At 35.0% G+C, this 12381-nt stretch overlaps 3 protein-coding genes across 3 annotated transcripts; 1 reads left to right on the top strand and 2 right to left on the bottom strand.

Annotated features, from left to right (window-relative positions):
• Positions 1-4433: 4433 nt before the first annotated feature.
• On the bottom strand, positions 4434-4928 carry LOC132034900 (embryogenesis-like protein). The gene has a single exon (XM_059425238.1). The coding sequence runs from the start codon at positions 4926-4928 to the stop codon at positions 4434-4436; it is 495 nt and encodes a 164-aa protein (XP_059281221.1).
• Positions 4929-6704: 1776 nt separating this feature from the next.
• Positions 6705-7888, top strand: LOC132033846 (uncharacterized). Its single transcript, XM_059423962.1, has one exon. It carries the CDS (start codon positions 7267-7269, stop codon positions 7657-7659), a length of 393 nt encoding a protein of 130 aa, XP_059279945.1. The 5' UTR covers positions 6705-7266; the 3' UTR covers positions 7660-7888.
• A 220-nt stretch (positions 7889-8108) lies between these two features.
• Positions 8109-11383, bottom strand: LOC132033845 (uncharacterized). Its single transcript, XM_059423960.1, has 3 exons — positions 10894-11383; positions 9392-9556; positions 8109-8514 (listed from the first exon to the last, which is right to left on the bottom strand). Exons 1-3 carry the CDS (start codon positions 11248-11250, stop codon positions 8416-8418), a joined length of 621 nt encoding a protein of 206 aa, XP_059279943.1. The 5' UTR covers positions 11251-11383; the 3' UTR covers positions 8109-8415.
• Positions 11384-12381: the final 998 nt, after the last annotated feature.

Here is a 12381-nt window from a genome sequence, read left to right as displayed (position 1 = left end):
TATCTTCAAGAACAGAAGTTAACTTAAAAGTTAGGAACAAAGAATGGGTAGAAGGGCCTCGGCTTTGGTCTAGTGGTAAGGGTATCATGCGTAATGTATCGATTAGCTGCAGATAAAAGTTTGGTATTTAATTGGCGAATGATAGAGGGTTGGATCCATTATTCATCGAATTTTGAATTGTACGCTATCAGCCCTCGGGATTTTAGGTTATCAAAAGGGTAGAAAAAGAAAAGATAAACTTATATATTGATCTTTTTCCAAGATTTTTCTCTATACACAATAAGAAATCTTACAGATAGTAACCATGGGCTCCTTAGCTCACCCATCTTTTGTTTGTATTAAAAAATTTCAGGCAGGATTTATGGAATAGTTCATTGAAGGCATTCAAAGTCAAGATTCACATTTTCTGCATATCTACATACAGAGGAACACTCCATAATTTGGACACATACTAAACTGTCTGATAGCTAGTTGCCAATATAGAGACGAAAAAAAAATATAGAGACAAAAAAGGGAACAAAAATGCCATGTTCTGTGAAGGGAAAACTGGAGGGAGCATTTAGACCACTCCACTATTTGACCTTAAAGTTTCAACACAAAACTCGCTTACTTTTCCAATGATATATTCCAAACAAATAATTTGCAAATTCCACAGAAATGCTGAAAACGATTTTATGAGCCATGACAAAACTAACATCATAACCTTGAAAACTCCATGCAACAGTAACCTATAGCATTTTATACAGGGTGCATGAACATGATACCAGCAAAGAAGCCAAAAAAAAAGGGACAAATTTAAGCATGTATAAACCAATATAATGTAGCCAGGAAGAGATGCTTGTTGAATTTTTCTTTCTTTTATTTTTTCCCCTTCTATTCTTGTGTTATTTGTGGACATTAGTTTCTCCTCCATGTGTTACTGTTTTTTCGTCCAACAAAAAGCATTGATAAGTTAATATTTGACTTGCATAAGCTCTAATAAGAGTTTATTCATATGTCATAAACCATGCCAAACTATGATGAATTTGATGAAAAACAAATGCATACAGTATTTAGTTGGTCGTGCAAGAAAATATTATGGTCACATAACCAATGCAACGTTTGGTTGGCGCCTACTGATAGAACATCATTAGTTTGAGGGAATCCGCATAACTAGTATGTAAATCAAGTGGTGCATACAAATAGAACATAATTAACACAAATGATTCTTATATTCAACCACAACTTATTTTAATTCTCAAACACATTCCATCCTGCTCATGAAGACATTGAATATTAATGTAGGACCAAGTGAGCAAATAAGGGGGAACAAACAGATGTAGACCATGCCTTCATCTCCATTACCCACATGACTTAAAGGATAGGATATATGTGATGTTTGATGGTAAGTGCTCATAACAAAAATTAAATATTTCTCTTTGGATATCAAGAAGAAAGAATGGGCTGGTCAAAAACAAATCTAATTAGATCCTGGAATTCAGTTTTAGCTTCTTTTGTCAGCTTCTCCCCATCACTTCCATCACCTCCTTTGATAATGACTCTGTCCATATGCAATGTATAAATTTTTGGAAACAAAAAGCTGTAGCAATAATTAGAAGGTATTCTCAATCTTAAAAGTATTCCCAAATTGCACTAAAGTTTGAAAAGACAGAGATAATGGTCAAAAACACACTTGACGATTACTTTTTCGTAAGTTTCACATCTAGGAAAATGGAACAATTTATAGTTGAGGTGTGTTGTACTACACAGTTGGTGATAGTTCAAGTAAGAAAAAGAAACATGCGATAGTTGATGTGTGAAACTCGTGAAAAAACGATAATTCAAGTGTGTTTTTTATCATTAACTCAAAAAGATATTGTGGCAAGTTGTTACTATCAGTGCTAAGCATACAACTTCCACAAAAAGAGGCAACTCCTTGAACATCAAGAAGTTTCTCACTAGAATACAAGCTTAAGGTGAGGAGCAATTGAACACAGGAGTAGCTATACATATTTAACCTTTTTATTAAGATACTTCATACTAGAAGTGGTAAATGAAACACATATAGAGTAGAGATTCTGACCAAGTATTTATTGCAGAAATACTATAAACATGGGGAAATTTGGTATCAATAAAGAGATACTAATAAATAAGCAACGCAACCGAGAATGCCAAAAGGAGATGATCGGCGCCTCCATAATCTTGAATGCACCAAATTATTTGGAGGACTTGAATTAGAACAAGTAATTTGCTCCTACGTATACAAATAGAGTCGCAACATTGTTCATATAATTCTAGTACTTGGGTAATAGGCTTCAATACGTTTATTACAACTTTGAGATATTCTAAAAAGAAATGAATATCCATCCCCATTGGCCTCATTATTCATATAAATGCACTCGCTCAATTGGCAAAAAAAAAGTAGAGGTTCAAATATCTAGATCAATGAATAACATGTTTAAGGACTACTTAAGAGAGTAACTGGCAAGTTGAACGCAGTCATTACAATTATGCCAGACAGAAGACAAGTGCCTAGGCAGGGCTTCCAAGTTAAATTTAAATTCGAGTAGGTACAAGTAGCTCGTACAGTTGAAACAGTTGAGCTCCTATAGTAATGCTGAAAGCTCTTCCCATACTTTATCATGCCAACGTTAATCCTGCCAAAAAAAAAAAAAATGATTATCATTTATCAAATCATCCAAATCACCTTGCACCAATTGGGAAAATATTTGCTGCCTCTATTTCTCCCAGAACAAGCACATCTGACAGGCTTTTGCTTCTTACTAAGAATATAGTTGTTGTCTTGTTGACATGTAGTTATGCTAGTTTTAAACGCCAGGATACCTACCAAGAACCGGTGAATCAGACACCAATAAGAATTCAAGTTAAATTGACTCCAGTTATCCATTTAAAATGAATATATTCGTCCGAAGGCAACCAAGTAAAGCAGTGAATACCAGCGTAAACCACTATAGATTGCCAGAGGCCAACGAGTAGGAAAATATGGTGAATACTGCATTCTCTCCTACTAACTCACATTATCACTTGAGCCAAGATAGGAAGGAAGAATGTATAACATTCGAGTTAAAAGCAGCATGCATGTACAGATTGCTTTAGCCTTCACGTTCTATTTTCATTTCTTTTTCTTTTTCTCATATAGTTGTTAATATTAGTACTAGTACCCATAGTTAATGAATACTAAGGTTCTGTCTGTTTGTGTTATCTGCTAGGGCTTTCTTCTTTTCCGGAGGGTGTTCGTTCTATATGCAAGCAATGCTTTCTTTGACACATCTGGTGAAATGAAATTGAGGCCCTAGCCTTACTAAAGGGACATGACTACTTCCGTACAACAATCATATGAATTTACAACTTAATGGAGTAAGAAAATAGCCCAATTTCAACCAGTTAGCAAGATTGGGACACCTATCCATTACCAAATACGGTAAACATCTTCTATCTGGGGCTTTCACAGCACTATTAGTATGCAATAAATCAGATGCTAGCCTTCCTATGATGCTACATTTTTAGTTGGGACATTTACACCAAAGACTAAGTTTGTCCAAAAAATTGTTTATTAGAATTAGTAATGAAAGAATTGTTTACACATGCAACCAGTTATGGCTTTAGTAGAGAGTAGAACAGACTCTTGTGAAAATTGACAATCAATCAGCTGAGGCATGACCAAAGAATAAAAGTCAAATGTTCCTCCAGTTTTATGTAGAGACGGTACATACAACTTATTAGGTATATAAGCAACATGTCGTGAATACCAACTCGAACTTGTACCAGAACTTATAACAGCATTCCAGAATTACTCTACATCAGATTCATACAGGGGTCAATCTACCTCGGGGAATTTCATTAAATATATGCATAAATAATATGCTCAGACAACATTTTGTATATAAAAACTGTAAAATGACTTTGTTGAGCAAATGGCTCTTCTTATTGAACTGGCCAAGCACATCTGTCCTCCGAGAGAGATCGAGGGTTTGAACCCTAGTACTGGATAGGTAGGTATGTGTTGTTTCAAGTTCTGCGCTCTATTTTACTAAAAGTTTTGATGTCATTCCAGAAAACAATAATCAAAACTAGTCAACCTCCTCTGCAATCATTTGTGTTCTTTTTAATATAATATTATAGTGACATGTTTACTCTTTTAACTATCAACTCGGTTTGCGAAAAATTCAGCGCGAGCCCCTGGATTCATAGTTATAGGAATATGCTAGAAAAATTTATCCACCTCGAAAAATGCTATAGAAACACACATTTACAACAATCAAACAACAAATTTTTTAACTCATGCTAACAAGTCATAGACCATTATCCAGTAACACCCCATTCCAATCATAAGCATTTGCATCGTTCATTCCCAACAAGTGAATTTATTACAATCAAATGAATTAAACTCTAGAATCATAAACCATAACCAAAGTAAAACACGACTTACAATTTCATTCATTTAATTGGTCAAGCTCAGCCTTCAATTGCTCAAGCTTAAGCCCCATAGACCTTTGAATCACCCCCTTTTCGCTCTCCGACATCTTTTCCAACAACCCATTATACAAATCAAGAACTTCCTTAACAGCAGCACGTGCACATTCAGCTTCTTCATCAAAATACACTGTCTCTTTAGATTCCATAGCTGATTCTATCTCCTCTCTTGCTTCTGCAAACTTGAGGTTTATTTTATCAACTTCTCTGTCAGTGTCTATACTGTATTGCCTAACATTCTTGAAAATTACGAACTGGGTTGATGAATTTGACCTTGTTGGGGCAAGAAAATGTGTGGTTTTTGTAAGGATTAAGGATGTAAAGTGGTTGGAAATATGTTGATTTGAGAGAGATGTGAGACTTCTTGAAGGAAAAGAAGATTTGGGTATTGTTGATTTCTCAAAAGGGTGTTTGAAAAGTGATTTACAGAGAGAGATTGATGAACGTCGATGCATTTTGATTGATTGAACGAGTAAGAACAGTAAAAGAGATGGTGCTGGCAGAAAAATGAAAAACCCTTCTTTTGCTGTTCTTGGTGGCTAAACCCCAAATCTAGTGATTTTTGGGCGTGATTGTTACTTGAAACAAGAATTTGGGCCGTGACCCGCAATCTGAACAAGAAAAGCCCAGGTAGGCAATTCCATTCATTTTTGCGAATTGCCCTTCTTTTTTTGGGGTGGTCTTTAAATTTTGCCCCTCATTATTAAAATTTTTAAATTTCGCTCTTCGGCTAAAATTTATGAGTTCCAGGTTCGAACTCCCACACAGTCAAAATTTTAAAAAAAATTCGCAAGGCAGAGTTTAAATTTCGTTATGCCGAACGGCATACACTTGTGAAGGAATTACCAAAGTTATCTTGGGATCCGGCATATTTATGCCTTATGGGCAAACTTGGCATAAGTATGCCGGATCTGGCATAACTTTAGTTATGCCTTAAGACAACCTATGCCGTCTCCGGCAGAGGTTGCCTTGGCATAGCTAAAAGTCTGCCTTATAACAACTTATGCCGGATCCGGTATAACTTTAGTTATGCCTTAAGACAACCTATCTTGTTTAAATGAGAGGTTGCTTAACATAACTAAAAGTACTTTAAAAACCTATGCCGCATAAGGCAGACTTTTTCAAAATCCTTGCCTTGCAATTTTTTTTTTATGTTTATTCCTGAGCCGGGGTTCAAACTCATAACCTTAGGGTATTACAGCGAAGGATAAAAATTAAAGACTAAGATTTGAGGGACAAAAATTAAAGACCACTCCGAATAAGGGGAATTCCTGTGAATTGCCCAGGAATTTACACGAGATAGCTTTTTAAGGAGCAACGTTTAATTTTTGACCATACTAAGAAAAGTTGTGCAAAAAAAATAAAAAAATTGCCGAAATTTCTCCTCCTCCACCTTCTTCTTCCTTTTCATTTATTCTTTGTCTTCCTATCTTTTCTCCTTCCATTGTTTAATTGTGGTTGAAATTGAAGTGAGTAATATCTCGTCGAGCTTATGTTTTAACATAAAAGTGTGTTGACAAAAATTCTACGGAAAATCAAATCATAGGTGATTTTCCAAGAATTTTGAACAACTAATTTTGAAGTTATGATACAATTTGTAGTACATTTCTGGTGATTCGTGTAGACGTCACAAACATCTTCGTCAGAATTACTGTTGATCTGCCATAATATCTTTGTACTGAAGTTATTGTGACCTGCCATGAGTTGTGGCAAACCCATTCACTAGAAATTCTTCGTGATTTGTCATTACCTTTTTGTACAACACTTCTAGTGATCCGCCATGACAAATTTGTACTTCACTCCTAGTGAGCCACAATAAATTGTGACAAGACAAGTCTTATATCGGTCCACCAAAAACCAAATTACATCTTTTGGTTTGGAGGCTGTTTTCGCACTACTCATTTAAGTGGGATCAAAAGTTATAGTGACACCCAATTAGCCTGTTTGCGTTAATTTCCCCATTTATAAGTAGAGTTCGGACAATATTTCGTTGAAGCTGAAAAATAAATATTTGAATATTTTGTTGGGAAAAAGTAATTGTAATGGAAAAAGAGCTAGCATGCGAAGTCAAAGTTGAAAATGTATCCGAAGGTTTTACGTTTGGCCATGAATTTTCAATGGAGAACAGAAGTTTAAAAGCTGGGAGTGCAAATCAATATTTTACTTGAAGTACTCCTTAAACAAAATTTTCAATATTTGACCAATATTTCAAATATTAAAATTTGTATTTGAATTTTAGTAGGTAAGAGCGCAATCCAAATGGGTAACAAGGTGGATTTGAACTCGTAACTACAGTACAGATTGCAACTTCTTGACTATCAAATTGTTTTTGCTAGGAGGAATTACATAACCTCATGCATCTGATAGTATATATGCAGCACTCGACACAATCAAAAGTAAATTTGGATTAGGTCAAGTAGAAGTTGACAATTGGATCTTCTTCAGATTTTTTTTTTTAATCCCTGTTATCTATTCTGAGAAATTGGATAAGTTTAACTGAAACCACAGCTAAAGCAATCACTACTAATGAGTCTCACCAAAACCACTCCACTTAATCAACTATTACAACAAACTAATACTTCAAAGCTTGGACCACACTACATCATGCAACTAATCTCCAAATTACTCAACAACCCCATCTTAACCTGCAATTTATATAGAGCACACACCATTTGCTCTGCAGTGGCATTATCCATTCAAACCTAGATTTTACTGTCCATCCAGAGAATACCAATCGTCCAGCTTAGAAAAATTCCATCAAGATAGATTGAATTGACGAATTATACTTCTTTCATGGCTCGCGCAATACTACACTTGCAAAACAATTTCACTAGCCTATCTCATGTAGGCTTTGCCATCGGAATGATGTTCCTGTGTGCGCTGGCGCTCTTCATGTGCGCCACCCATTCAAGGAAATGGAAGCGTAAGTGGAGAGCATGTTATGGCTATGGTGATCAACATGACCCTGTTATTCAACTCAACCATGAAGAGTTTGATCAGAGTTACCATTTTGGAGGTGTTGATCCAAGCACATGTAGTGGTGAAGTCTCAATCTGGAAGAAGAATATAATCATGGGTGGAAAGTGCCAGCTTCCTGAATTTTCTGGTGTCATTATTTATGATACTGCTGGAAATTTAATTAATCCCAAAGCTCCTCGTCCTCTTGCTCTTCCATGGAAAGAATAGTGTTCTTTGTGTTCCTTTTGTTTTCTGGACCAGAAATTCAATAATCCACATGGAATCTTTGAGAAATGAAAAGTACTTCCAGGCATTCATGAAGAGGATTAAAGGGTGAATACTGTTCTCATATCTTATGTACTGATAGTTTATTTACTGCTTTTTATTATTCTTAATCTATTGAGGACCAAGTGGGCAGTCTATAAATGATACACTCTGTTTATGGTTTTTTCTTTAACCATCTAGTATTTGAAACCCACTGTCTCAGCTAATTCAGATTCACGCCCCGTAGAACCCATTAAAAAGGGAAGTGTCCTACCAAATTTCTTTATTTCCAGGTCTCAAACACGAGACTTCTGGTGAAGTTACACTGTCAATATTTATAACTTGACTAACCTACTTAATGGCAAACAAATAACCTAAGAGTTTTTAAAACCCAAAATAAAAGAAATGACATGTCGTTGAGTTCTAACAATAATTACCTACTAAAATACAAATTCTAACCATAAAGACAAGAAAATGATGGACAAAGTTTGGAAAAACTGTTCAATTCTTAGGTATTGCAGAGGAGCCACACACTGAGTATGCAGGTTGTATATATTACAATACAAATTGGTGAATACGACAGAAGCGTAAGGGACGGAGGCAGCGGTAGTGGCCGGATAATGAAATAACGAAAATGGCACCTCTTCATCAGCAGAATGTTGAGTATATCAAAAAATCAAGAGCTTTCCTTGTATGGAATAATTATTTTTGCCAAAGAAATCAACTGTACATCTCAGGTTTAAGGACTCCCACGTAGGGTAAGTTCCTATAAAGCTCAGCAAAATCCAATCCATAGCCAACCACAAAATAATCTGGACACTGCATGCAAATTAAAACAATAAAGATAAATAAGAGGCTACTTACGTGCACCAAGATTCCCAGCGTGGAATAGAAAATTACAAGTTAAACTTTTACAAAGGGAAAAGCAGAGTTACAATAATCTTTTTCTGCTTGATGAAAGGGGAGGGAGGATGCAGGAGCTGTCGAAATACAAGTATTGGGCAAGAAAGCTAAAATGTTACCATCAATTTACAAAACCCATGCTTGTTTTGCCTTATTGCATAAATGATCACTAACCAATGTACTAAAGGGACCTCACCTCTTTGTCATGAGCAATTACTGGTTATTATTATAACAAATAACTTCAAGACTCAAGTCTTCTCATGCTGAAGGAACAAATTAAGAAAACACATAATCCTAGAAGCATATATCAAATACTTGCCAATTTCATAGCATAAACAAGATATTTTCTTACTGCAATAATTCTTTCATAGGTGGAGAGAAATAATCTCACACATATACATCAAAATTATCAAATTCGAATTAACAGTGTACGTAAAGGTTCTCAAAATATGCTCTCTCTTTTTCCCAAAGTTAGCTCTTTAGAACAGGCAGGAGATTATTATAGTATTCCCCTTCTCTATTGACTTTGTCTATTTTCTGTTGGATAGTCCGGGCAGTAGAAAAGAAATATGATAAAAGATGCGTTCTCATATTTCTTTCAGTTCCTAGAAGACAAGATAAAGCTACCAAAGTTTGACATGGTAAAAGAAAACTTACAAATTATGGCAATCAAATATGAAGCAGAGAAATATATAACTACAATGACTTGAGATCATCAGATCAACTATACTTAGCATGGTAAAATATACAGCCAGAATGAAGGACTTCCCTTAAAGAAAATGTTAGAGATTACCTCAAAACCACGGTAGAACTTCCCCTCTCCCACAAGTTCGAAATTAACCTTCCTCTTTGATGGTTTATCAAGGAGAGTACACACTGATATGGAGGATGCCCCTTTAGATTTCAAGTGTGCAATGAGGCAGGACAACGTGTTTCCTGTATCCACAATGTCCTCAACCTGGGAAATGTCAGAAACGCTATGATTATCAGCTCCGATTAAACACGTTTCAGAACAATAATTAGTCAAATGATATGTCAGTATGCTGATATGCAGGTTAATTGAAGACATGGTCACTGATAAAACTATACAACTTAAACACAGAGGATTCACCACTCCAACGGATAGGATAATGTTAAGCTGAAATAATCTGCATTCTCCAAGCACATAACTAAAATTATAAACACACTGCAACCAAATACTCTCTACACAAATTAATGGTTCACATTATAAATCTGAAAATTGATGAAGGGAAACATTATAAATACACACTTGCGCAGGATCTTCCCTGAATCCTCACATATTATACTGGAAAACATGCAGTTTATGTTGAACTTACCAAAATCATAAGGCATAAATGGAAGATTTACGTATGATCTTTTGTCAAGTTGTAAATGTGACATCTCAACTATAGAGGCACTATTAAAATATAATCACCAAAAGAGCGATTCCCTTGCTCTCCCACTAGTTATAAATTTAATCTGTAAGTGCACCCACAACTGGACATGCCCATTCTTCTATCTTTTCTCCAACAAAAGTGCACACAGAGAAATGCTTAGTTTAAAAGGGGAGGAGCTACAGCTTTGCCTACACGTTCGACAAAACTCAGTAGCTTTGGCTCAAACTTTGTATTTATGTTCAAAAATCCACTTAATACGCATAATGGTTTATCAAGAGCCCAGTAAGTTGCCTTTTCTAGAATTCAGAACCCATAAACTCAAATCCTAGCTCCGTCTCTGTTTACAACACAGTCCATAGAGCTTTCTGAATTCAGTAGGTACATAATATCCTTGCAGCACCACATAAAAAGAAAAAAAAAACTTTACAAATTATCATAAAAAAAACTTTACAAATTATCATACTTTGAAATTAGGAGTACAACATCTCAGTTGACAAAACTTAACATTAACCATTTACTGAATAAAGATTGCATTTTTAATCAACTGAATTGCATATTCTCTAAAGAAAGTACTACTAGCATATATCAAATTGATAAATACTATTAAGAGCCCGCTTGGATTGGCTTATAAGTTGCTTATAAAAATTTTTTTCCATTTTTTAAGTGTTTGGTTACTAAATTTTAAAATATTTTGTGCGTAAAATAAGTTGAGGAAAAATAATTAGGCTTATTTTCGTTAATCTAAAAGAGCCTATATTTATGAACATAAGCCAAAAAAAAAAAAAAAAAGTTAGCCTGTCTAACTTTTTTTTTTTGTTTTTTTGGCAGCTTATAAACTGCTTATTTTAAGCCCATCCAAACACGCTCTAAATCTAACAAAAGTAACCAATATCCATACCAATATGACATGTTTTCCAGTAACATCAATTTTCAGGTCACAAGAAATCTTGGGTTTGCCACTGGATACAATACCAGACCCGTAAGATTCAACCCGAACAAAATCAACCGAAATGGGAAGTTTAATTTCACGAACAAGATCAGCTAGGAACAGAAAAGCACCAGTGGCAACACCAACAATGACCGGAGCAGATAAAGAAGAAGACAGTAATGCCCCTTCATTGTTAGTGTTACTGATGATTTTGGTTGGAGTAAAGTTGAGGGTAATTTGGGAAGCAAGTTCTGAAACTTTTTGAGATATTTGTTGCTCTGTGAATAGAATTTTTTCTATATGATTCTCCATATTGGTAGAAGCCATAGATACGTTGGAACAGAATCAGCAATTAGAATAAATAGTCTGCTGTTGCCGCGAGTAGGGTTTAAGGAATCTTTTTGAAGTGTGTGATTTATGACACGTTGTCTCCAAGAATATTCTTTGGAATGAATTTTTTTTTCATTCGGTGTCCAGTATCCGCATTGAGATCCGATTAACCGAATTTGTGCCGGTAGTGCCACACTGGGGCAAAGCATTCCTTAACAAAAGTGATTCCATACCCAAGGAGCTTAAACTCGAGACTTCTTAGCTAAGGATAGAGTAGTTCCAACCTTATTAATTGGAATGGATTGTTATTACTGCCTCTCCGAATTTACATTGACACTTTTAGATTCAAACTTTGATAAATATTTTATAATAGCACTTTTCACCAACTTAATATAAGAAAAGCAATAATTTATAATATTTTCATGCAGTTTTCAAATATATAAATTTTAATCTTAAAATATTGAGTGTATCTACTATAATTTAATTTCAAAGTTTAGCCAAATTGATTCTTGAAAAATGTCACATAAATTGAGACGAATGGAGTATTATTATTCTTTTAATCATTTCACGTGTAACGTATTTAATTAGAGGTTTTGGGTTCAAGTCTCATTGGATACAGAGTCATCTTTGTTAAGGAATGTTTTGCCCTCAATGTGGAACTTCTCAGCGCAAACTCAGATTTAGTTGGGCCCCAATGCAGATACCGCACATCGGGAGGAAAATCAAAAAAATTGTGTAACATATTGATTACTTCTATAATATGATGTTTTTAGATTGGACACACCCTTAAAATATTCACCCGTCTCTAGGAAGTAGGATGCATATTTACTAATTTATCCTTACCTAAATAATACATACTACTACTACTTATTTTATATGGTTTCTTGGTTATGTAAATCTATCATGTAACACCTCGTAACTTCGGACGAAGCTTGAATCATAACATGATAATATAATGGAACCAATATGAGGGTTATAGGAAGTGTTTTGAAAACCAATTAAGTCATAAGAATTGTCTTTGGGAAAACAAAGTTGAAAGCCACTCTACTGGGCATGTTTGCAAGTGAGTTTATAGAAGGTCTTACTTCCAACGATCATAACCCCATTATTAATTGAGAATTTGGGAAA

This window comes from Lycium ferocissimum, chromosome 10 (assembly GCF_029784015.1).
Source record: "Lycium ferocissimum isolate CSIRO_LF1 chromosome 10, AGI_CSIRO_Lferr_CH_V1, whole genome shotgun sequence".
NCBI lineage: Eukaryota > Viridiplantae > Streptophyta > Magnoliopsida > Solanales > Solanaceae > Lycium > Lycium ferocissimum.
Note: the sequence above shows the minus strand (reverse complement) of the source record. Positions and strands in the feature narration are given on the sequence as shown.